The following is a 24,185-nucleotide window of genomic DNA, read 5'->3' on the forward strand; positions in this document are numbered from 1 at the left end:
TAAATAGAAGGTAGGCAAAATGTCAAGTCGTAGAACAAAGAAGGTTGGGGGGAAGAAGCGCGCCCAGCGTGCGACTTCTAATGTCTTTGCCATGTTCGACCAAGCACAAATTCAGGAATTCAAAGAAGCATTTAACATGATTGACCAAAACAGGGACGGATTCATTGACCATGATGACTTAAAGGACATGTTGGCCTCGTTAGGCAAAGAGGTTACTGACAAATACATTGATACAATGGTCAGCGAAGCCCATGGGCCAATCAACTTTACCATGTTTTTGACCATGTTCGGTGAAAAACTGAATGGTACAGACCCTGAAGAGGTAATTAAAAATGCCTTTGCCTGTTTCGATGAAGAGGGCACAGGCAAAATTAATGAAGATTATCTCCGTGAGCTGTTGACCACAATGGGCGACCGCTACAATGATGACCAGGTGGATGAGATGTACAGGGAGGCCCCGATCAACCAGAAGAGTGGTGATTTTGATTATGTTGAGTTTACCCGGATCCTCAAACACGGTGCCAAGGACAAGGACGACATGTAAAGGACACAGCAAGCACTTCTTGAGTACAAATATTTTACAAACACAAACAGGAGGGCAAAAAACGGACAGAATTAAACAATATAAAATCAAGTGACTTGTTGCATTTTGGTTTATGTTAGATTTTTTACCATTATTAATTAAATGCAATATTCTTGTACATACTATAACCTTCTGCTTACCCTTGATTAACTGGGAATTTTGTTAAAGTTTTTAATAGATTGCTCCAATTTTTGCACTTTTGTTCTTTTCGCAAAATTTTTGGATAGTTGGATTTAAAGTAACTTGAATTATAGCTGGTGATAAATGGAAAATGCGATTCATTCCATCTATAACATAATCCATTTTATAACATAATAGTTGGCCTTCATGTAATGAAAATGTGAAGTGTGACTTTTGTAATCGATTTAAAATGCTTGGTTATATTACAGGTCTTTGAGTTTTGTGTTTGAATGAAGATTTTCTTTCTTGCTTAAGTTGCACTTAGTTACAACGGGTACCTTGTTACAATGGATGACAAAGAGCTGAAATATCTGGTTGTTAACAAGGATATCATTAATGATCCGGCTCGACAGGCTGATTGGACCCAGAAACGTCTCGTTTGGGTCCCATCAAAGGACCATGGTTTCGAATCGGCGAGCTTGAAAAGTGATAAGGGAGATGAGGTGGTTGTGGAGCTCATTGACAGCGGCAAAAAGGCAACATTCAACAAAAATGACATCCAGAAAATGAACCCACCCAAGTTCACAAAGGTGGAAGATATGGCCGACATGACTTGCCTCAACGAAGCATCCGTGCTCCACAACCTCAAAGACAGATACTACTCTGGATTAATTTATGTAAGTTTAACAAGCTATCTGATAAATGCCTTTTTAACCATACATTAATTTTGATTTAGACCTATTCTGGACTCTTCTGTGTCGTGGTAAATCCATACAAGTTTTATCCAATCTACACGGAGAAGGTTATTGACATGTACAAAGGCAAGAAGCGCCATGAGGTTCCACCTCACGTTTATGCCATCACAGATGCTGCGTACAGAAGCATGCTACAAGGTAAAATATGTTCTCTATGTATAAAACAGTCAACTTATTTAGAAATCGAGGACGTTTGTTTGCCTAAATAACAGCCTGTGCCTTGTTTGGATCAGAACATAATAATTGTGTATAAATAATTTAGTTTCGTTTTGTGTGGATTTTCCCTTTGCTTAGTTGAGGCAATGGGAGTTGCCTACGCAATGTGACCTATTTCCTGTTATCAAATAGCATACATTTACTAATTATACATCCACATAAACATCATAATAATTTTTTTTGCAGACCGGGAAGACCAGTCAATTCTTTGCACGTAAGTCAACATTTTGCTCTTATTGGTTAATTCTATTTTTAAGGCCGGGGAAAATTTTGTTCCTGTGTTGTCTCTGCAAATATTTGCAGTTTCGGTGTAATATTTTAACATGACCTTGTGGAAATTACCAGGAAAACAACTGGCTGTAACAAATTTAAAAACATCTAAATGTTTCATCACTCCCAATCGAACATTGTTCAAATTGGGCAGATTGGTTGAAATGTGTGGTTGTCGTTGTTAAAATGATCCAAATATTACTCACTAAAAGCCAAAAAACATCGAATTGTAACAACATATGATCCTTGGCTGTGGTGAATTCAAATTCATTGAACTAGAATGCTTGAAAAGTTTGTTTGTTCTCTGGACGTTGGTCGTGTTCCCAGTCCTGTTGGTATGAATACATGGCCTGTGGAATTCAGTGGTATGACATTTTGTTGACTTAGGCCTTCAAAGTCTGGTTGTCATAAATCTTTGGAACCATTATCTCTCTTGTGTAGAATGGATATGAGGTTTTACCTGACATTGCATTTCTAAATGAAGGTCATAAATTTTTGTTTCCTCAAATCAAGAACCAGTATGTGTTTTTTTAAGTATTAAATTGACCAACAATTCTTAAATCTCCCACCACCACACTGGGTTAAAAACATCAATTTATCCTGGATTGTGCATTTTATGATGACGCCACCGGAAATCCCTGCAATAAAGTGTAGTAAAAAAACGAAAAATCAGGCAGGAATTGCGCCATCCAAGTTGCCTTTTACGGGCAAACTGTGTCAATTCCTCCTCATTGCCAGCATTCGCCGGTTGTTAGCGCGTGTTGTTCAGTACGGGCTGAAGTGGTTGCGGCTTGAAGCTGCTGTTGAGTTTGATGACATCATCGGCTCTTCCTACCGCACGAGCTTCTCGCTCGTCTTGTTGTTTCCTAATTAGCCGCGGCTGCCATAGCGTGCTGCTTTACGACTGATAATAATGGGAGAAAATTGCGCACAGGCGACAATGCCTGAAGCTGAATAGTATTTTATGATTTTCACTGCGTTTAGATATGGTATCATTGCACATGTCGATACAACGCCGGTAATAAACCGAACTTAGTTGTAATTTTTGCATTCAAAACCGGCTTTATGGAAGTCTATATGCTCCCAAGCGCACTTGCACAGTCAGTGCATTCAAAAGTTTGTTTTCAAACAATTACGCCTAAAATCACAGAAATGGCCCTGTGTCCCCGGGTCAATTTACGTGCCCCACATTAAAAGTAGCAGCTTCTATCGGCGGAATCACGTCATTTCCTGTCTCTTAAGTCCACGGTTAATAATGCAGCATCACAAAAAGGTCGTGGTCTCTGGTTCCGTATACTGGCAACCCGTAAGAGAATGTTGATTGTAACTTAACGAAGACCTTTCATCAACGTTTGTGAAGCTTCAGGGTCTTTTCTCTTCGGTCTAGCAAACAGAGAACGTCTCCCCACAGTTTATTGAAGTAACTCAATGGCGCGCGGGCTTTTGTTAATGGCTCAACTCAACACACAGTGTTACTGGCTCCCGGCCAATCATATTGTCTGCCTTAACACAAAAACTTAACAACGTATTCGGCGGCTTGTGCCTTGTTTAATTGGCTCGTTAGTGTTTTATCGCTTTTTTTGCACAACCTTATTACGAAATCTTGTTTTTGTTAAATTGGTATTTGTCCGGGCATGAATACGGTTTACTTACGGAGATAAGAAACATAATGTTTAATATTTTGCAATTCATATCAAGTATTCGGTTCGTGTGTCAGGAATTTGTTTACCGCGCGTTATTGCTTACGGAAGTTGTCAAAAAACCTTGCAAAGGGAACCAAATTTTCGTAAAACCATTACAACATTGGAGTACCATATTGGAGTTAGTTAAGTTCCTGAAATGGCCACGACATATGGCAACTACAAAGCCACAAAATGTTTGCAACGAACTAAGACCGCGATGCTTGCACTCTCAATCTAAACACACCACGATCCAGGAAGCGGCGTGATGACGTCAGGAAATGACGTAATCGGAAGTGTCCTCATCGCGGTCTGAATGCGGCGATCGTGCGGCTTTAGGCCGGGGCGTGGGCTGGCTTAGTTTGCAAATAGGCCTGCGTGGGTTTTCTGGTTGTAGGACCTGAACTAGTTTGTTGCATGCGACAGGTTGTTATTAAAACAAGCCATGCATCGGGGTTGTAAACGGATTAATATCGTCAAAATATCGCTGTATGTCATATAACATGCATTCCTTAGATTAGAAGTTGCATTGCAGTCTGTACATTCACCCAATTACCGCAATTAATCAACAAGTAGTGATCATTAGGCGCTTGTCAAACCCAACTCGCATTTCTCACAGCTCGTCATACCGCAAGCCATACACGGAAATATACGAGGCGCAAATCAAACTTTACAATCCCATACCAGTGACGGGTCGTCAATGCAATTAGGTGACCTGCGCGGTTCTGTTTAAACTCAATCCTATATGCTTAAAGATTGTCTGTTGCTTTCACACACCGAGTTTAATTAGAAGGTTGTGGGAAGTTTGCGTGTGAATGTGTTTTGGACTCCATTCCCGTGGCCTCTAAACCGATTGCGTATGTGTGACGTAACGCGGTGATGACGCGTAAATGTAAGTAATGCGCACCTCCAGCAAACCAACTCTCACGATATATTGTTGCTGTTGTTGTTGTTGTTCATGTAGTCGCAACACATTACCGTATTTGGTAGTGTGGGGCTGACGTCGGTGGGTTCTGTAGTAATCCCTCCAGGTATGACAAGAACTATTAACTCTCGTCCTGTGTTCCACTTCTAACATTAGACGCCATTTGGCATTTTAACAAGTCAGAACTAAATGCATTAATGTAGGGGCGGCGGTTTTCAGTGCAGCAACCCAAATGAGGTAATTAGGAACTACTAATGTTATGTAGTTGCTACAACGTCCCCTGGTAACTGTTCATGTTTGTTTTGTCAACACATGCAATGCCAGCTGTGGTCATATTTCAACAGGAATAGGAAAGCGTAGCGCATTTTAAAATTGTCCCCTTCTCAAAATCGGAATGTGGTGTTCATTTTAAGAATGTTGGTTATATGTGCTTGCGACATAAATTTGTTTATTTAATAAAGGAACCTTAACCTTTAATCGCATTTTCGTCCCGAACCCGCAATGTTACGTAAGTGACCTGTATGTTTACTTTACCTCTCCCAGCCATGCGAGTCAACTATTTTCACGAGGCAATATCCGCCAAAAAAACGGGCGTCGTTGCCTAATCCGCCTGCGGAGCGATTCAGCAACTTCAGGGCCAATAAAAGCAGCTAAAAACGCGTAAAAACTACGCACAAATTGCACGCCCGTCGCCCGTGAACTCAAAGAATGTCGGTATTCACTCCCCCAGCCAAACATCGCCTTCACTTTCAACGCGACGCTCCAGAAAACCGGCATGCGCGTTTCACCTGCCCACACATTACCTTATTTGGTCTTTCACGCGCCACTGAGCACGGCTGATGTGACGTCATGGCGCTCGCCGCACTCGAGTGCTCTTGTCAGTCTTTACGGACTTGCGTACTGGCATTTTTGGACGATTTGTTTCGCGCGCTCTTGCGTAATACACTGTAGTAGAATTGTGAATGTTAAATTTATACAGCGTGTCGCTGTTCTGATTATAGAATACACTATTGTCCTATGTAGGCATGAATTTTCTATTGGAAAAAATCTACCTTTTCAACATCACATACCCCTGTGATTTTTCGTGGCAGTCAAAATGAGCTTTTAATTTCACAAGTTCCCTTTCTTAAACAAACACATTCTTGTGATGCACTCAGCTAATTTTGTCAGGGACAATGGGAGTCATTGCCATACAAAGCACTGCAGTTCAGGCATCATGTTCTTATCAGCTGACCTCGTGTGCCAACGAATCAGAGGCCAGACATTTGAACTCTAGGGTCACCTCAGTTCAAAATGGTTAATCCATTACAGAATGTTTTTCTCTTGTATCAATGTAGGATAATTGAATTTGATTTTATTACCTTGCAAAGTGCACTTTCGTCACACACTGACACTCTACCTGGTTGGTGAAATTGCCCTTTCCATGAGAATTTAATAAACCTATTTATAGGCTGAATGGAGGCTGTCCAAATTGGCCAATAGCAGGGACTATAATAGAGTCTTTGGGAATGTTTGCAGTTTTGTAAAGCAATAATATCTATTGCTTGTTGGAAGATTGCATTTGTGTATTTCTTTGCTGAACATGCACTTGAGTTATGCCCAGAAACAAAGTTATTACTTGTAATTTTAACATAATGCATCTATTGAAACTTTCATTCCTAAGCCCAACCCATTTTTTATTCCTAAAACACCAACACTGCCAGAAGTTATGTAAATATTAAATGAATCCTAAACTGATACAAAACATATTTGAATCATTTTGTTTTTTTGTGTGTTTTGATGTAATCTGGCATCAGCAACATTTTAATGTTTTTTGTATATACATTGCAGAGGAGAATCTGGTGCTGGAAAGACTGAAAACACGAAGAAGGTGATTCAGTTTCTTGCCCATGTTGCAGCGTCACCTAAAGGCACCAAGGCACATGGAGCACCAGTGAGTTTTTGTACATTGTTATATCACAGCAATCTTGACATATAAATCCTTTTACCGGGCCTTGTTGAACAAGTGCTCGATGCTGCTGTTAAACATACTTGTGTGCGATTCATTTTAAATATGTGTGAATCTTGGTTTTTGCTCATCTCTGTTCTATCCCATGTTTCATCATCTAACGTATTTGTGCCAAATACAGATTGATGGAAAGGTATAGTAGAGTTCATAAACCTGTGCACATTAACATTTTATTCGTGCCTTTTTTCGTTATGTACCTGAAGCGGCGTGTGTGACAAAAATGCACTTCAAAAAGCCCAAAAATGATCGATGGGGGTTGTAATTACTGGCATTTAGCTTGTGGTAAAAGTAGGCTTTTGTAAATAAGAGCAGATATTTGAAACACCTGCTTGCGTAACTTCAAACGTACTGTTTTTCCTCAGGAATACAAGCAGGCAAGTTGAAAAACCATTGGCAGTTTTTATTATTTTTTGCCCCGAAAAAATAAGAACCAGGTTTTGTATGGTGGGATTTACGGAGTTTGTTTTGCTTTCGAGCTTTTGATTTCACTGAAAGTTTATCTGTTATGTGACGGTGATTTGCGCTGGACGCCCCAGCAGTAATAAGCACATTTTTTCTGAAAATGTTTATGTGTGTTCTTTGAAGGTGATTTTTCCACACACACAACCACACAATCAGAGTGTATAAGACACATTGGTTTCTTTTTGCATGCAAAGGACCGAAAATGTCAAAATTCTTCCTTTTAGTTGTTCTTTTCAATAAACTTCAATTGCTGAAAGTTGAATTGTCAGCAAAATAATTATTTGGCAATTTTTTCTATGATCATAATATGGTCATTTTTCCTATTGGATTTTTTCAATTATTCATTAGCAAGTTACCAAAGGAACTATTTTTCAAGGATTTAATTTTATTCTTGGATAAAATGTCAGCAAATGGGTGTTTTTGGCAACAAGGTCATTTTAAATAGTTGTTTTGTTATGGTTTGTCGGCTCTGTACACGGGTAAATAAAACAATCGTTCGGTTGTCTTACTTTCTGAAAGATTCCTTTTCTGCTTTTGGACTGTCTTTATCAGGCATTGAATTCTAATTTCTGTGCAACTATATTTCCTAATCTGTTCCAGGTTGTTAAGTTGGAATTTTAAGGAGTTGTTGAATAACGAAAATAAAAGATACAGTTAAAAAATGTAACTTATTCCACTGGCAATGTGGATTTTCACAGAAATAAGTTAGAAAATAATTTGTATTCTCGTTTTAAAAGATAAAAACATTGAAACATGACCCTTATATTTAAAGTGTAGTATATCTTTGAGTAACATTAGCCATCAGAGACATGTTTGACTTTCTAGTTCAATGCCCAAGCAAACAAACTTTCCTGTTCCCCCCTCCCTCTTATTCTTTTTCTTTTTTTCTAACCACTGACTGAGGATGACCCGGATGAAGCTTTTCGGGGTTCTGTGCACTACGACCTTTTTTCACATCGCAAACAACGAAGGCGAAAACAGAGACCTTCTGTCACCCTTCCTTGCAAAGTGAGTTAGGTGTGCACCCGCTTGTGTGTGTCGTCATTGTTACATGGTCACTCGATGTCGCCACACTCACAGACGATGCTTTTCCCACCAAGCTACCAACCTTCGCTTGCACCATCATCACATAGGCAGCGATATTGTTAATTGATGCTGCATAAAGTTGTGTGTGCACATATGTTTCACTATTATGTCCGTGGAAATAGGTTTGTAGATTAACCACCCACCAACAGTTAATCCATCTGAATCTCATCAGTTTGTCCAGTTTGTTCAGTTTGTTTTCATCCCTGTGCATCTCATATATCTTTCATATCAGATGTCATTGCTTAGTGTTGCTTTACATGTTTGGTGTCAAAAGTCCTGAAGATCGTTGTGTCACATTTTCCACCAATGCTTTAGGCACAGCGAGATTGACTGCCAAAGCTTACTTATGCTATTTATCCATACCTTCCTTGTCAATTATAAGTCAGTAGTTTCGCACCTTGGTTCATTGTAAAAACGTATGTTACAGAAAAAGCCAAATTAAAAATAACGTAAAAGTCCTTATTCCAACTTACTTGCTTTGTGCAACCATGCGTGAAAAAATTATGGCATTTTTGTTCTTATTGTGACAGAACCAAGGACTGGCATATGTAAGTAGTAAACTGGCAATGTAATCTGCATGTCCACCATAGTACCATCGGCTGAGAAAGCAAGCATAGCGCTGCCTCATTTACTACTTTCCAATTACTTTTTCCACAAGATTTGCATGTTAAAACCACACAAATGGATTATTTACTCCGTTTAATAAGCTAACTTATTTATTTTGATTTGATGAATCATCTCTCTTACTGTATTGATACATTCAAAAAGCACAAACTTGCTTTTTAATGACATTAAATTAACACTGGGTGATGTTTTTTTTGTTTTATTTGTGGTTTGTGTTATTTTTACGTAAAATTATTTTGTTTATCATTGCAAACTTTATTGACTCTAAGTTTAAAAAAAAATTTTAATAACAATTTAAAATAAAAAAAACACTGTTTGTGTTACAAGTATTTTAAAAAAACTGTCAATCTAAAATGTGTATTATTGGCATTAATTTAGTGGCGCTTTTATAGAGATTTCATTATCTCCCACAAGGCCTGTTGCATCAAATGTCTTTTGTTATTTTTCCTGCTGTGATCATTTGAGCATGCTGCGTTCACACCTACCTTGTTTCAAACTTCAAAGCATGTTCAACTTTTATCAGTAAACCTTTTTATAAACCTTAAATTGGTTGCAAATACTCCTTTATTCATAAACAATGTTTTGGGCATAAAGCTGGTTGTTAGTATGTAGTAGATGTAATTCATCCTTTAAAGCATAGATGTGTTTTCTGTTGTTAGTGTAATTCTACTTACGTGTTATTGTGCCCCATGTTGGAAAAGTAATGAACAAAGGCATTGTGTAAAGGTTGACGAATAATAAACCGAATTTTAGGTTGAAACTAAAATAACTTCATGTAAATATTTCACAGGGTGAACTTGAGCAGCAGCTCCTTCAGGCTAACCCAATTTTGGAAGCTTTTGGCAATGCAAAAACAGTTAAAAATGACAACTCTTCCCGTTTTGTAAGTAACTCATCAACATTTTGTTGTTAATTTTGTGTGTGTGTATCAATGAAGTATAAAAACTGATTACCAGTTTTAAGATAACCACTTGCTTCCACTAAATCTCCATCAGCTTTTTCTCCAAAGTTTAACGATATCCACCAAGAAAGGTCATCTCACAATCAGTGGTGATAGAAATAACCCCCATGCTTGTGCAGGATAATCTAATGTTTGCTCAGGATTTTATTTGTTTGCCCTGGTACTGACACAGTTGAAAGCCTAAAGCCTTTGTTTGGCCACCCACCTTGCACAACATAATAATAAACCAATAGCAGTTTGTTATCCTTTAAAACTTGACATTATCGATTCTATAATAAATGTCTCTTGGCCAAGTCAAGTTTCTAAATCCCTGTGTTAGTAGTAAACAAACAATACAACTGGTATGTGTTGTTAAAGTTACTTGAGTTTGCATTATGTGTGGCAGACATGGAACATTGTGCTAAACTTTAAAAGCCAAATGCAACAACATATTTTTTTTCAATTGTTTTTCCTTTACTTTTCAGGGAAAGTTTATTCGCATCAACTTTGACACATCTGGATATATCGCTGGTGCCAACATCGAAACCTGTATCCTACAAAATCACTAACTTATTTACCCATAACCCAACGTTTCGAGTCTATTCTTGGTGCAGGGCAACTGTCATCACCCTTTCAGTACAAGTTGTAATATTTTTTCTTCATGGGTCATTACACTTGAAAGTAACTTGTAGCTAATGTGGAGCACATATAAACACATTTTCCCTTTACTATCCATTAGTAGAAAGTGTTCTAGTTTAATGGTATTTTAATTGCAGTTCATTGCTGGCCACTTGCAGGCAATTAAACCCCATAAACCATCTTCAGTCCCATGGTTCCAGTTTATTGCTGGGCAAATGTTTGTTATCACCGCAAGACAGCACCGGCCCTTGTCCTTATTTGGCACTGACCGCATTGTTACGTCATAAATCGGGTTGTGTTTACGGCCAATATGTGTAGGTGTCTCAGGAAGGTTGCCAACATCTTATACACGAAGATGTTTTTCGTTTTCTTGCACATCAGATTACGTTAATTGACAAGCTGTTGTGCATTTACATATAAGGCATCAAAGCTGTATCCATTTTTCCGTGTTAAAATAAAATACTCGCCAACAACATTTTCTCAAAACCGCTTGCTACGGTGGAGATCCGTTGTTGCTCGTTGATAACTCAGCTTCATAATATTTGTGACGTAACAATGCGCGTTGTTGTAAACGAAGCGATCTATTGTTGGTGCGGTATATCACGTGTTCGTAAATACCGGGTATCCATTACCGTCCAGCGATGTTGTGCTTTATAAGGGGGCTTTGATGTGGCCGTATGTTGTAACTGTAACGCTAGTTAGCCTTGGGCTGTTCGTGCGCCACCTTGTGTTGTAATGTTTACTGATCATTGGGCTACCCCTTTAATTTGTATTGTCGACGTTAAAGATGTTTAGGTGACACACAACTTTGACTTCTTGCCCGTGACTTGGTGAAGTGACAATCATCACTCCTCACCACATTACGACTATTAGTTCTGAAAATCAATTGATAATTATTAGTTCCCCGGTATGAGTAATTAATTTCGAAATGTACGTTTTGTGTTGAGTTGTAATCTTCTGCAATGTTCTGCAAAGATGGCGCTGAAATTCAAAACTTGCCTGAAAAGCGGTGCATATACTTTCGCATCAATCCACTTGGGGCAATGAAACTAAAATTTCTATCCCGGCATCTCGAAATAACCGGGTTTGAATGGGAAATGCACGTATCTTGAATGCTAAGGAAACGACTCGGTTCGCATTGAAAGCAAATGCGGCTCCGGATAGGATGACAAACACTCTTATGCTTCCTTAACCGGTTGGTCCACAGACTTGCTCGAAAAAGCCAGGGTTCACCAGCAAGCTGGAGGGGAGAGAACCTTTCACATCTTCTACCAACTGCTCACAGGCGCCAACGATCAACTGAAACGTAAGGGCTTCCTGATTGGTCCGTTCGATTACGTGACGCCGGCCGGTATAAAAGCGCTTGAGTAAATTAAGGTTTTTCTCGACCTAAAGGAACACAACGCCCACGAATTCTGTTTTTGTATGTTAGGTGGCATATTTTCTTATGTTAGTCAACTTTGCGTGTTGGTAATAAAAATATTTCAGGGGAATCATGTGCGCATTTTGTAGGAAATCCTTTTTTGGTCATTTAGCCTTGATTTGATTGCTTAAAATCTAACGTGCCTGTTTGAAATGTGCAATGCATTCAAAACCTCATCAAACCAAAGTTGCTGACACTCCTAAATATGCAACTGTGGCCAAACTAAAACTTGAAACTTTCATTCAGGCGAGCTCATGTTGGATGACATCAGCACATACCGTTTCATTTCTCACGGAATGCAAACTGTTGCCGGAAGCACCGACACTGACGTTTTCCAGGAAACACTCCGAGCCATGGAAATCATGAGCATCACACACAGCGATGTGAAGTGTAAGTTTTGTATAAATTGTTAAACTTTCAGAATGAAAATTTGCCGAATTAAACCCGATTTATGTTTCGTTTTGTTTGGTTCAACTCTGTGCAAACCCTGTATTTATATATAGTCACCTTTTAGACATGACCAGATTTGCGCAAGTTTATTACGTCCAACTATTAAACAAAACAAAAAGATAATATGTGTAACCGCATATCAAATAAACTTCACAAAACAAAATGCCAGGATGCCCTTTTTTCCATGTAAGCCAAAAGTTTGTGCAATTAAACATATTCTGTATTACAGCAATGTTGAAAGTTGTGAGCGCTGTGCTCTCGTTCGGCAACATGGAGTTCAAGAAGGAGCGCTCATCGGACCAAGCCTCCATGCCAGATAACACGGTTGCTCAGAAGATCTGCGCTCTGCTCGGAATCAACGTGGTCGACTTCACCAAGGCTTTGCTCAAACCCAAGATCAAAGTCGGTCGCGATTACGTGCACAAAGGACAGACTAAAGAACAGGTTTGTTTTTTTAGGTTCGACAGCAAAGACACTATATCTCTATACATATGTCTCCATTTTACTGGACTGATCTTTCGAATAGGTAGCGCATATTTACATGCATACTTTTGAGTCCCTTCGAAGAGGTACGACGTCACGTGTGACGTAGAATTCCATGTACCTTATGTAAATGTCAAATGTCCAGCTAGGAACAAGTTTGTAAGCAAACACATGGCATGTGATTAATGTAAGGGCTCCCGGATTGGAAAAGACTTTTGTTCTAAATCCACGTATGGAATGTCCTTTTGTCAATAATAAACGCAACCACTTTATCACTTGGTTCCGGGGTCAGTCCGAAGAACCAAAGTCATTGTATTCGAATACCCATAGACGGCAGCGCAAACATAACCTGGAAACCTGGAAAAAGCAGTGTAAGAAGTTGATAGCGTTGAGCATTGCACGGTTGTAGTAAAAACAACCAAACCATTGAGAGCCAAAAAAATGTAAAACACGTCAAGTGCTTTTCGTCAATAGGAAGCGTCCATTCCTCGTCCTTTCCAAATGCATTTTTTTATATAAAAAGTCATTGTTTACATTTAAATATTTTCTTTGGAATTCGTTAAATTTGTTTAATTTAACAAAACATGATAAGCCTAAAGGTTACAGCAACCAGTTGTATTGGACATACGATGTTACAAACGTCACAAATCATACAAGAGAACGCATAAGTCAGCGTTTATTGTTTATTTTGTTCGCTGTAGCGTAATTACCAACTTAAACCCATACATCAAACACCTCCAGACGAATGTATCGAAAGGCGAATAATTAAGGTTTTACCTAAGCCACGAAAATCCCACATAACTCCTACCAGTGGGGGTTGGTTATACCTCCCATCACTCAAAACACCGTTGGTCTTATATGAGGGATTTGTTGCATTAGCCTTAAGCTGACTAGGATTTACAGCAAGTGATAGACTTGCTTGAACTACACCCATATCTCGCCCTCCATTGGGCGAAGCACACGCTTGTGGCAAAAGACCTGGCTTCCAACCGCCTGTGTGCCTTGAAGCTGTTCACGTAGTTACAATGTTCAAGGTGTTGCTTACCGCTACGAAAAGTTAGAAATATAAGCGTGGAATGGCATTGCCACAGGCGCACCAAACTGCCAATTTAAAACCAATTGAATGCAGGCATTTGTGCGCTTAACTTTTCGAATTTTAGTCAAAAGTAAGTATTTCCATGCTTCTTAATCATTAAAAGCGTTTCAAAGTAAACGAGCAAAAAAGCTTCACATGGCACATTAGGGTGCATTTGACCTTCAACATTAAACAAAAAACTGGTTCTACAATCTCTTTGTGACGAGCATGCCAGCATGAAAGGCTCGTTTGTGACGACATAACTCCCAGGCGCGCCTATGCAGATAAGACTGTTTACCAGAAACGCTTGATATCTTCTGTAAAGCCCAAAGTATAAAGTATTGATATGTGTTGTTTGCTGAATGTGTAGTTTGCTGGCCTCCGACACCCAAGGGAGTTATGTAGAGTTGTGTCCAGGTGATAGCACGTCTAAATATACGCCCCTTACATTAACTCGGCAGATGTTACAAGGTTATATTGTGGCCGCGTTGTGAAATCGTTGTCTGTCGCTTGTCTGTGCCTGAAAAATATTACCTGTACCTGTGGAACCAACTGTAAAAACTTGCCTATACCTTCTACACACATATATCATATTGTTCCAGTCATAAAGTTGCAAGCATTCATAACATAGTTGGTAACTTACTATGCATTGCTGTAGTGAAACAGTTTACAAAACAGTATAACATTTATTTATCCAGGTTGATTTTGCTGTGGAAGCTCTGGCAAAAGCACAATATGAGCGATTGTTCCGTTGGCTCGTCGACCGAATCAACCGCTCCCTGGACAGGACTACCAGACAAGGAACCAACTTCATTGGAATTCTGGATATTGCTGGATTTGAAATCTTCCAGGTTCCTTGGCAAACCAATTAAAAAAGACTACTTTAAACATCTTAATTACTTGTAATTAATTAATAACTATGAAAGTCAAAACTTCTTTCCAGGGTTTAACATTTTTTATGAGCCATTTTTGAAATGTTGTAACATATTTAATGAGTATTTTCACTGCAGTTGAATAGCTTCGAGCAGCTTTGCATCAACTATACCAATGAAAAGTTGCAGCAACTGTTCAATCACACTATGTTTATTCTAGAACAGGTAAAAATAGTTACTTTTTTAACCAGAGTTTTTGTTCTTTTTTTCATGTGAATTTTCGGGATCCATCATCCATCTACTTCATGTCTTTGTTTAAATGTCACTCAATTTTTTTCATCATTGCAACTTTCCTTAATTCACTTTTATATCAATTTTAAATTCCTTTTTTGTCGAAAAATTTCAAAAAATTAAACATGACCATGTCAAAATTTGCAATTCCCTACCTGGTTTACAACACACAAATAATAAACCACACACAATTTCCACCACAACCAACCATTTAAACACAAACACACCATATGACAATTGGTTGGCACTGCAATGGTTGCTAAGTAGACGAACAGTTATGAGCAATTGTGCATCAATATGACCAACGAAAAGCTGCAACAATTCTTCAACCATACCATGTTTATCAAGGAACAGGTTTGACCACAAATGTCCCCCAAACTCCCTTGCTCACTTAAATCAACACAGATGATTATGATTTAGCTGCTATCACCATTTTCACACAAGTTCCAATCAATAAATCTGGTTTATAACGTAGTAAAAATGTTTTTTCTTTGAAAAAAATTTTTGGAAACTAATTTTATGTAAAATGTGGAAAATGGTGATACTTGCTACTTTTGGTGGCCAGATTTGTTATGCACGCTACAAACAAAACACATGAACAAAATGTTCGAATCAATGAAAAAAAGACGAAACTATTTGCATGCCGAACACTCTGTGATTTGTATGATTTTTTGTCACTTCGTTTTACCACAATTTTTAAAAATTGTGGAAATGTTTGTACTGTCGGTCACTTTTTGATTTTGTAAGAAAAACTCACTTAACAACAGTGCTAATTTCCCTTTGAAATCGTGAAATCGAAACACAAAAATATTGACATTGTTTTAGTTGCATAACCATTTAAGTAATGCTGTAAACAGCTTCAATATGGAGGCAAATTTATTTGGAATGTTTGCTTCAACTAAGCCTTTTTATACTTACAACACTATATTGAAATACTTTTTACATCATTTTTGATTAGTGGTGTTTTTGTATTCGATGTTGGTGGTTGAAATGTTTTCCTTTTTACTTATAGTATGGTAATGAAAATGGTGTAAACAGTTGCTAAATGGCTAATTTGACTTTATAGACTTCTCTATTAATATTAGTTTGAAGATAAAACCAATGGTATTTGCTATTCAATTCTTGCCATTAGTACACTTCTTAAACACCATTTCTTTTTGCCATCCTAATTTGAACCATTACGATTGTCATTCCCTGACCACTGGTATGGTTGTTTGCATAACAGGAAGAATATCGCCGTGAGGGCATTGAATGGAAATTCATCGACTTTGGTCTTGATCTGCAACCATGCATCAATCTCATTGAAAGACCAGTAAGTTCCACTATGTTTATTGAAGTTTTACCAATCAAGCTCCCCTTGATTTTAACCAAGCAACCTATGACTGCCTATGTTGGCTGTAACATGTTTTCTAAAAATGTATTTTTTGCCTTTTTTAGTCGAACCCTCCAGGTATTTTGTCCCTCTTGGATGAAGAATGTTGGTTTCCGAAAGCCACCGACAAGTCATTTGTGGAGAAGGTTGTCAAACAATTGGGAACTCATCCCAAGTTCCAGAAAGCCAAACAGCTCAAGGGAAGCAGTGACTTCTCCATCATGCATTATGCTGGAAAGGTATGCGTCAAATTTATGCGGAAAGAACTTACCAATTACTTGCAGAATCACGTTGAAAGTATTTTATTCACTTCTATAATGTTGTGCATTAGTTTTGTTAGTTGTAGAGTACAAGTAAATTTATAATTGGTTTAGAAATGTCTTACTAGTTGAAATTTGTTTTGGATTCCAATCCTGTAATTAGCATGGCTCTAACTCTGCTTTTAAACAGTTTGTAACAACAATATTTCTGTTCGCCGCAGGTGGAATACACCGCTGAGAGATGGCTGATGAAGAACATGGACCCGTTGAACGACAACATTACAGATCTTTTGCACAACTCATCAGACCAGTTTGTCAGCATTATGTGGAAAGACAGTAAGTAGAATGTGTTAAGCTAAACGATAAAAAAACTAACAAATTGTGAGATTATTTTGTGGTATATTTTGCAAAGTTTGTTTAGGTTACTAAAATTGTCTTTTTTTAGTGTCAAAAGTGGTTGGAATGGAACAGTTGGTTGCAGTTGGAAGCGACAACAAGTTCAGTTCGGCGTACAAGACACGCAAGGGAATGTTCCGTACAGTGGGCGCTCTCTACAAAGATCAGCTTCAGAAACTCATGACAACTCTGAGAAACACCAACCCAAATTTCGTCAGGTGACACATTTTGCTCAATTTTTGTGTTGTTGTAAACTTAGAATCTGATGCAGGCAAACCCTTGTAGGCCTAGACTAATAAGCTTGCTGTTTTGTAAATATAAGCTTTAACCAAAATGTTTCTCTAAAGGTGCATCATTCCCAACTACGAGAAGAAACCTGGCAAGATTGTGGCTCATTTGGTTTTGGAACAACTTCGATGCAACGGAGTCCTTGAGGGAATCAGAATCTGTCGTCAAGTAAGACATTTAATTTTCCTTTTTACATAGGAGCAAGTGGAAAGTTGAAATTCAACAGTAATGTTATGAAACATCTGAAGAAATTTTAGTGTAGAAAATACTGGTAAAGGTAATTTGAAAGATTGAAGACAAATCCTAAATTTCAATATTAACTAAAATCCTTTAGGAAATGTCGAAATTTGCTCCTTCGTTATTGCAGTGTGTAGCCAGTGACACACAAGTAGAACATTTACCCTAAACTGTTTCTCAAATTTACACTAAAAACTTGATTAACATCGTTCCATCATTGCAGGGTTTTCCCAACCGTGTGCCCTTCCAAGAATTCCGCCAACGTTACGAGATTCTCACTCCAAATGTCCTCCCCAAAGACATCATGGATGGCAAGAAGGCAGCGATTAAAATGATCCACGCTCTCGACCTTGACGAGAACCTGTACAGAATCGGCCAGAGCAAGATCTTCTTCCGTGGTGGAGTTTTGGCTCATCTGGAAGAGGAGAGAGATCTGAAGCTCACTGACATCATCATCCAGTTCCAGGCATCTTGCAGAGGATTCCTTGCCAGAAGGTAAAGTTTTATGTATGTGTGTCAGTTAAATTTGCTGGCCTACAGCAGCTTATTGGATCTTGTATCAGCTTGTATGGCTCTTGAACAAACACAGGTATTACAAATATCACACATTATAACTTCAGTATATAACCATTTTGTATTGATATTGTATTGATAATTATTCATATTGATAAATATATAAAAATAAAAAAGGTAATCCAATCCTCAAAAAAATTCCAGAAACTTCTCCAAACGCAAGGATCAACTCCGTGCCATCAGAGTAATCCAGCGCAATGGTCTCGCCTACTTGAAACTCCGCAACTGGCCATGGTGGCGACTCTTCACCAAGGTCAAACCTCTCCTCCAGGTCACTCGCCAGGAAGAGGATCTCAATGCCAAGGAGCGTGAGCTCAAGGTTGTCCAGGAGAAGAAAGATGCGCTCGAAAAGGACCTCCAGGAGATCGAGAAGAAGTTTGCTCAGGTTTAACTGCTAGTTGTATTTTGTTAAATATGTTGATACTATCAACTTGATAGATTGTTCACAAACATGTTTAGTTATATTAAATATTTAAGAAAATACTACAATGTTTTCAACATACTTTTTTCCACAGGATTTTCTTGTAAGAATTTCCAAATTTTATTTGTGTTTTGTTGGTTTGTAGTTACCAAATCAACAAGTTAGTTATAATGCCAATTTTGTATAATCACCATCGCTTGTAGTCGTATGAAAGTTTCATGCAGTTACACCACCTGAACAAGACTTTCCAAACAAATAAAACTTACCACTAAAAAATTGCAACTTCATACACAACTGTCCTCAAATCACCAACATCCCAACATCTGTGTGAAAAACTAAAATAATTTGTTCTTTTACCAGACTGTGGAAGAGAAGAACGCTTTGAGCGATCAGCTGTTGGCAGAGCAGGAGTTGTACGCTGATGCGGAAGACATGAGATCGAGACTCGCCACCAAGAAGACAGAGCTGGAGGAAATCCTCCAGGACATGGAAGCTCGTCTTGATGAGGAGGATGAACGTAATCAACTCCTCGGCCAGGAAAAGAAGAAGATGCAACTTAACATTAAGGTGGAAGATGAAATAGCTTTGAAGTTTAAACAAGGTTGTAACTGTTTCCTGCATCCAGGACTTGGAGGAGCAACTTGATGAGGAGGAAGCTGCTCGCCAGCGCCTTCATCTGGAGAAAGTTACTCTCGATGCCAAGTGTAAGAAGATGGATGAGGATTTGAACATGATGGAGGACACTCAAGCCAAGGTAGGTTTTTCCACACCAAAATTAGAACTTAATAAAAATATGTTCAATATCAAAAATGTTAGGATAAAGTATCTCTAAACAAATAGTGTAAATGATTGTTTTATTCTCATGTTGTTTTGTGAAGTGTGATCAAACTTTTGTTTCAAAACTACAGATTTTTATGAAACTTTGTATTCACAAACCCTATTTCAACATGGGTGGCAAATTTGTGAAAAACTTCATTATTGTTTTGTAAATGTTCGGTTTTTTTAAACAGTTGCAACGTGAACGCAAAGCTTTGGAGGAGAGAGTGAACGAGTTGGAATCTGGACTCGGTGACGAGGAAGAAAAAGCCAAAGCCCTTTCAAAACTTAAAAACAAGGTATGTGATCTCATCCAAATTCCCAAAAGTCTCAAATAATTGTGTAACAGAAAGAAGTTGATCATGATATGATAAAATAATGTTTTTTTGCAGCATGAAGCTGTGATCCAAGACCTGGAAGAGAGATTGAAGAAGGAGGAGAAACATCGCCAGGAGCTGGAGAAGATCAAGAGACAACTGGAAGCAGAGATTGCTGAACTCCGAGATCAGATTGCTGATCTTCAGATGCAAGTTGAAGAATTGAGAGTTCAGAATCAAAGGAAGGATGAAGAGCTTGCAAATCTGCAAGAAAGGTTGGTCCCGAAAAACAGTTTAGTTTTAAAATATAAGACCAACCTTTTGTTTGGGATTGGGAAAAGTTTAATGATCGTTAGTGGTAAGATTGCATTGAAAATTACCTCTAAAAACACCAACCACTATTTTAAGTGTACCAACTTAACTAAACAACAGTTTTCTTTCAAAAAAAGTGCTTGATAAATATACTATTATGGCCAATCAAGCTTCCAGGCCAACGATCTTGTTTCAAAATCACCATCCGTCAAACCATTTTCCTAATAAATACCATTTCCACAACGAGACTGCAGTAAAAAATGTCATCATTGTTTTCTTGTGGTTTAGATTCGATCAGGAGCAGACTGCTCGCAACCAGCTCAACAAATCTCTCCGCGAACTTCAGAATTCTCATGCGGAGCTCCAGGAGGACTTGGAGCAAGAGAAAGGACAGAGGAACAAGGCTGAGAAGCAGAAGAGAGACCTCAGTGAAGAGCTTGAGGCCCTCAAGACTGAACTGGAGGATTCCCTTGACACAACCAATGCTCAACAGGAACTGAAGTAAGGATTTTGGAGTCTCCAAGATTTTAATTTTGGTCCAAACAAATAAACAGAAACAATTGGAAAAGTACATTGATATGTTTTTTTTGCCATTTTTGTGTCGAAACTTGGACCAACATGGATTAAAAAAACTGTACAGACATTTGAAGAAAATGTGGAAATTCTTCCAAAATTAATGTTTTAAATGCATATTTCATGTCCATTTTTCGAGTCAAACACAAGAAATACCGACGGATTTCACGAGTCACTAAATGACGTCATAACACAAAAAGTGATTTTCGTGTTGTTGAACACAGGTCACAACGTGAGCGTGAATTGGAGAATTTGAAGCGCACTTTGGACACCGAGAGTCAATCGTTCGACCAACAACTGCACCAGATGAGATCTAAGCATGGAAGTCAAGTGGAACAATTCCAAGATGAAATTGACTCCCTCAAGAGGGTAGGTTATCCGCCGATCACACGCTTATAATAATAATGGAACTTTTTGCCCCATTTTTTCCCATTTTCCAATATTTTTCGTGTTGGGACCAGATAATTGAAGATGATTCTTGATATTATCATTTTGTCTCTAGCTGCTGAAGATCCCGTAATGGTAATTAAAAGTGGTAAATTGGTGATGAAAATTAGTTTTTTTTAAACAATGACTTCAACAACTGCACACGATAATCTGCCGATCTCCATCCTTTAACTAACAATGCACACAAGAAGCACTTGACAAAAACAGGATTAATCTTAGTAAAATGTACAAATGTATATCTCGCCCTATGTTAATCATCAGTTCTGTACACAACTGTTACTTTCCTGTGTGAACTATTTTCTAAACAAACACGTACTTCACTTACGCGTGTCCCCAATAACTCTTATACTCTAAAACAGGTGAAGTCGGCTTTGGAGAAATCCAAGCACTCCCTCGACTCCGAGAACCAGGAACTTCAGGAAGAGTTACGTCTCATCACTTCTGCTAAGAACGACTCGGAGACGAAACGTCGCAAGCAGGAAGCCCAGATTCAGGAACTGAGCGCCAAGTTGCAAGACACTGAACGTACACGTAACGATCTCCAGGACAAATACAACAAAGTCCAGGTAAGGGAAGTTTTTGGAATGTAACCAATAAAAACCCTTTTTTTCGTTTTTGTGCTCAAAATATTCAGCGCTGTAATTTGAAAATTAATTAAGTTTTTGGCAGACCAAACTGATGGTTGAATAAACTCTACGTGAATTTTTGCCAAAAGGTCACCTATATAGGGAATTACTTTATAACTGGAGAATTGCCAACTATGGCGTATTTGTTTTATTGCCACATATGCTGAGGAGATTGTAATCATACAACGCCTGAATTCGACCGACCTGCCCAACATTTTTGCATAGAAATGTGCACTTGGCCTTTAAGCGTCCAAAATATCTCATCAATAAATGTTATTTACAACACCTACAGGGTGAACTTGAGACACTCACTCACAGTCTTGAGCAAGTTGAATCTCAACTCTCCAGATCACAACGTGAGGCTTCTCAACTCGACTCTCAATTGCAAGAGACTCAGGTAATTTACTTTACAATATATTTGCTCTGCGAAGTAAAATGGTAAACATCTGGTGGATGAAAGTTTGTCAGCTAAAGAGAGCTGGATTGCTGTGGTCAAAACAATGATAAAAAAATATGCAACTAATTAATATTATCTTACTAGTTAAACGCACAGTCGTTTAGTTATGACACTAATCTCGCCAAGTTATTCCAGAATAAAAAAGATACCGTTTTACAAAAATGCGACACATATGGAAATGAATTAACAACATCATAAAAAAAGACTTTCTTGTACAGAGCCAAGGTCAGGAGGAGACTCAAGCTAAACTAAAACTTGCATCTCGCATCCGTGCTCTTGATGATGAGAAGGCTTCCCTCGAGGAACAACTGGAAGAGGAGGAAGAATCAAAGAAAGCTGTTGAGAAACAACTGAACTCTGCCAACATCGCTGTAAGATATTTGTTTCAAGAAAACTGTATCGTATTTTGGATTTATTTCTCTATAAATTGAGGCTGTTATAAGACCTGCAATCTCCCGTCAAATCTTTGTTGTTTAATCGCATTTTTATTAACCATGACTTGTCTTTTACCATACTTTCATGCAAATAGAAACGAAAACATAATATCCTACACTACGCAAAGTGGATTTCGTAACTTGTTGTTTACACACAACTTCTATTATCAGCTTCAAGATGTTCGCAAGAAGATGGAGCAGGATGCGGAGGCGATGGACATCCTGGAGGAGTCCAAGAAGAGGTTGCTCCGTGACCTTGACGACAAAACTGTTCAGCTTGAAGAGAAATGTGCTACTTGTGATAAGGTGAGCTGCATGCTCATCACATTGTTTCAATCAATACATTTATTTAATAATAGACATTGGAGCGGTTTTAGTGTTGTTTTCGACACCATGTGATGGTTTTGTGGATCATTTGATCATTTTTAAATCATCAACAAGATAATTAATTTAAGTTTTTATTAATATATCCAAACTATATTACAATGTACCTTGTATATTTCCCTAAATGTGGTTTGAAACGGGGCAAAATATTTGCACTTAGCAATCCAAACTCTGTTTGTGAAACTTCATCTGCATCATGAACAAAATCTCGACCCGACTCACAAACTCTAAAAAATTGTGTTTCCAGCTTGAGAAGACCAACAAGCGCCTCCAGGCTGACGTGGACGACCTCAGTGTCGAGGGCGATCACAACCGCTCCATTATCTCAAACCTCGAGAAGAAACAGCGTCAGTTCGACAAAGCACTTGCTGATGAGAGAATGATTTCAGCCAAATACGGAGAAGAGCGCGACCAAGCTGAGAGAGATGCTCGCGAGAAGGAGACAAAATCTATCTCTCTTAGTCATGAATGCGAGGAACTGAGAGACAAAGTAAGCTTCTTACTGGACTTGACGTTAGCGTTAGCTTTTCAGGGTTAATATGTTTTTTGAGTAATTAGTTTATGTGTAGAAATTAATTGCGCGTTTTTTGTACATTTCGTTGTGGTCATTTTTCGTAAGAATAGAAAAAAAACTTTCGTGAAACACTGATACAAAAAGATTCAAAAAAAATTGCGAAGCACTGATGTGAAATGTGTGTTTTTCAGATCGATGAGTTGGAGAGAGTTCGTCGTTCTCAACAAACAGAACTCGATGAGCTTATGAGCTCCAAGGACGCATCTGGTATTTACTGTTCCATTCATTATCATTGAAACACTTTCGTCTTTTGTCACGCACATTTTATAAGTTTCTATGTTAAATTCTAATCAATAAAATTCCATAGCAACCCGGTTAAAAATAAATTTTTCTGTGCTCCTCAGGCAAGAGCGCCCACGAGATGGAGAGAGGAAAGAGATTGTTGGAGAGCCAAGTGGAGGAAATGAAGACTCAGCTGGAGGAGCTTGAGGACGAGCTGCAAGTGACCGAGGATGCTAAACTCCGTTTGGAAGTGAACTTGCAAGCTGCCAAGGCCAACTTCGACCGGGAGCTTCAAGCTCGCGAAGAACAGGCTGAAGAAAAACGCAGGAGCATTCTTAAACAGGTGGGAACGAATTCCGCAAATCCACTACGAGAAGATTTAGACTCGTTTGGTGCTTTCAGATTTAGTCCTTTGTTGTTGTGTCTGGAGAAGGGCATTGGCTTGTTTGGTTGGTTGTTAAAAGACCTGAGATTTTGACGTTTTGTCCCAATTTGCTGAATACCACACTTTCGCTTATCATTAAACTAAAATTATCAATCAGGTTTTCGCAAGCAATTGTTTTTCAGCATCTAAA

At 38.5% G+C, this 24,185-nt stretch overlaps 2 protein-coding genes across 6 annotated transcripts in view; both read left to right on the forward strand.

Moving 5' to 3' along the window:
• On the forward strand, positions 1 to 972 carry LOC145890500 (myosin regulatory light polypeptide 9-like). Its single transcript, XM_082981595.1, has one exon. The coding sequence runs from the start codon at positions 20 to 22 to the stop codon at positions 542 to 544; it is 525 nt and encodes a 174-aa protein (XP_082837721.1). The 5' UTR covers positions 1 to 19; the 3' UTR covers positions 545 to 972.
• Positions 962 to 24,185, forward strand: part of LOC145890493 (uncharacterized) — a 27,838-nt gene continuing 4,614 nt past the window's right edge. The window contains exons 1-32 of one of the 5 annotated variants that reach the window (XM_082981585.1): positions 962 to 1,380; positions 1,440 to 1,596; positions 1,861 to 1,888; positions 6,379 to 6,481; positions 7,916 to 8,026; positions 9,519 to 9,611; positions 10,154 to 10,217; positions 11,515 to 11,613; positions 11,977 to 12,120; positions 12,410 to 12,624; positions 14,437 to 14,589; positions 15,169 to 15,255; positions 16,127 to 16,213; positions 16,339 to 16,512; positions 16,755 to 16,869; positions 16,979 to 17,147; positions 17,277 to 17,385; positions 17,678 to 17,949; positions 18,172 to 18,412; positions 18,809 to 19,015; positions 19,074 to 19,202; positions 19,459 to 19,563; positions 19,657 to 19,856; positions 20,182 to 20,394; positions 20,691 to 20,835; positions 21,273 to 21,479; positions 21,832 to 21,936; positions 22,215 to 22,367; positions 22,602 to 22,736; positions 23,062 to 23,304; positions 23,520 to 23,595; positions 23,733 to 23,953. In XM_082981585.1, the coding sequence (XP_082837711.1) occupies positions 1,051 to 1,380; positions 1,440 to 1,596; positions 1,861 to 1,888; positions 6,379 to 6,481; positions 7,916 to 8,026; positions 9,519 to 9,611; positions 10,154 to 10,217; positions 11,515 to 11,613; positions 11,977 to 12,120; positions 12,410 to 12,624; positions 14,437 to 14,589; positions 15,169 to 15,255; positions 16,127 to 16,213; positions 16,339 to 16,512; positions 16,755 to 16,869; positions 16,979 to 17,147; positions 17,277 to 17,385; positions 17,678 to 17,949; positions 18,172 to 18,412; positions 18,809 to 19,015; positions 19,074 to 19,202; positions 19,459 to 19,563; positions 19,657 to 19,856; positions 20,182 to 20,394; positions 20,691 to 20,835; positions 21,273 to 21,479; positions 21,832 to 21,936; positions 22,215 to 22,367; positions 22,602 to 22,736; positions 23,062 to 23,304; positions 23,520 to 23,595; positions 23,733 to 23,953 (4,890 nt within the window). In that variant the 5' untranslated portion in view covers positions 962 to 1,050. Of the gene's footprint in view, positions 1,381 to 1,439; positions 1,597 to 1,860; positions 1,889 to 6,378; positions 6,482 to 6,918; positions 6,931 to 7,915; positions 8,027 to 9,518; positions 9,612 to 10,153; positions 10,218 to 11,514; positions 11,614 to 11,976; positions 12,121 to 12,409; positions 12,625 to 14,436; positions 14,590 to 14,748; positions 14,836 to 15,168; positions 15,256 to 16,126; positions 16,214 to 16,338; positions 16,513 to 16,754; positions 16,870 to 16,978; positions 17,148 to 17,276; positions 17,386 to 17,677; positions 17,950 to 18,171; positions 18,413 to 18,808; positions 19,016 to 19,073; positions 19,203 to 19,458; positions 19,564 to 19,656; positions 19,857 to 20,181; positions 20,395 to 20,690; positions 20,836 to 21,272; positions 21,480 to 21,831; positions 21,937 to 22,214; positions 22,368 to 22,601; positions 22,737 to 23,061; positions 23,305 to 23,519; positions 23,596 to 23,732; positions 23,954 to 24,185 lie in introns of all 5 variants that reach the window. The other 4 variants (XM_082981587.1, XM_082981584.1, XM_082981586.1 and 1 more) reach the window with 4 other exon arrangements.

Source organism: Ascidia mentula, chromosome 2 (assembly GCF_947561715.1).
Source record: "Ascidia mentula chromosome 2, kaAscMent1.1, whole genome shotgun sequence".
In the NCBI taxonomy this organism is placed as follows: Eukaryota; Metazoa; Chordata; class Ascidiacea; order Phlebobranchia; family Ascidiidae; genus Ascidia; species Ascidia mentula.

Excerpts from the sequence above, each read along its gene's own strand:
- LOC145890500 (XM_082981595.1), top strand. The coding sequence starts at position 20 with ATGTCAAGTCGTAGAACAAAGAAGGTTGGGGGGAAGAAGCGCGCCCAG.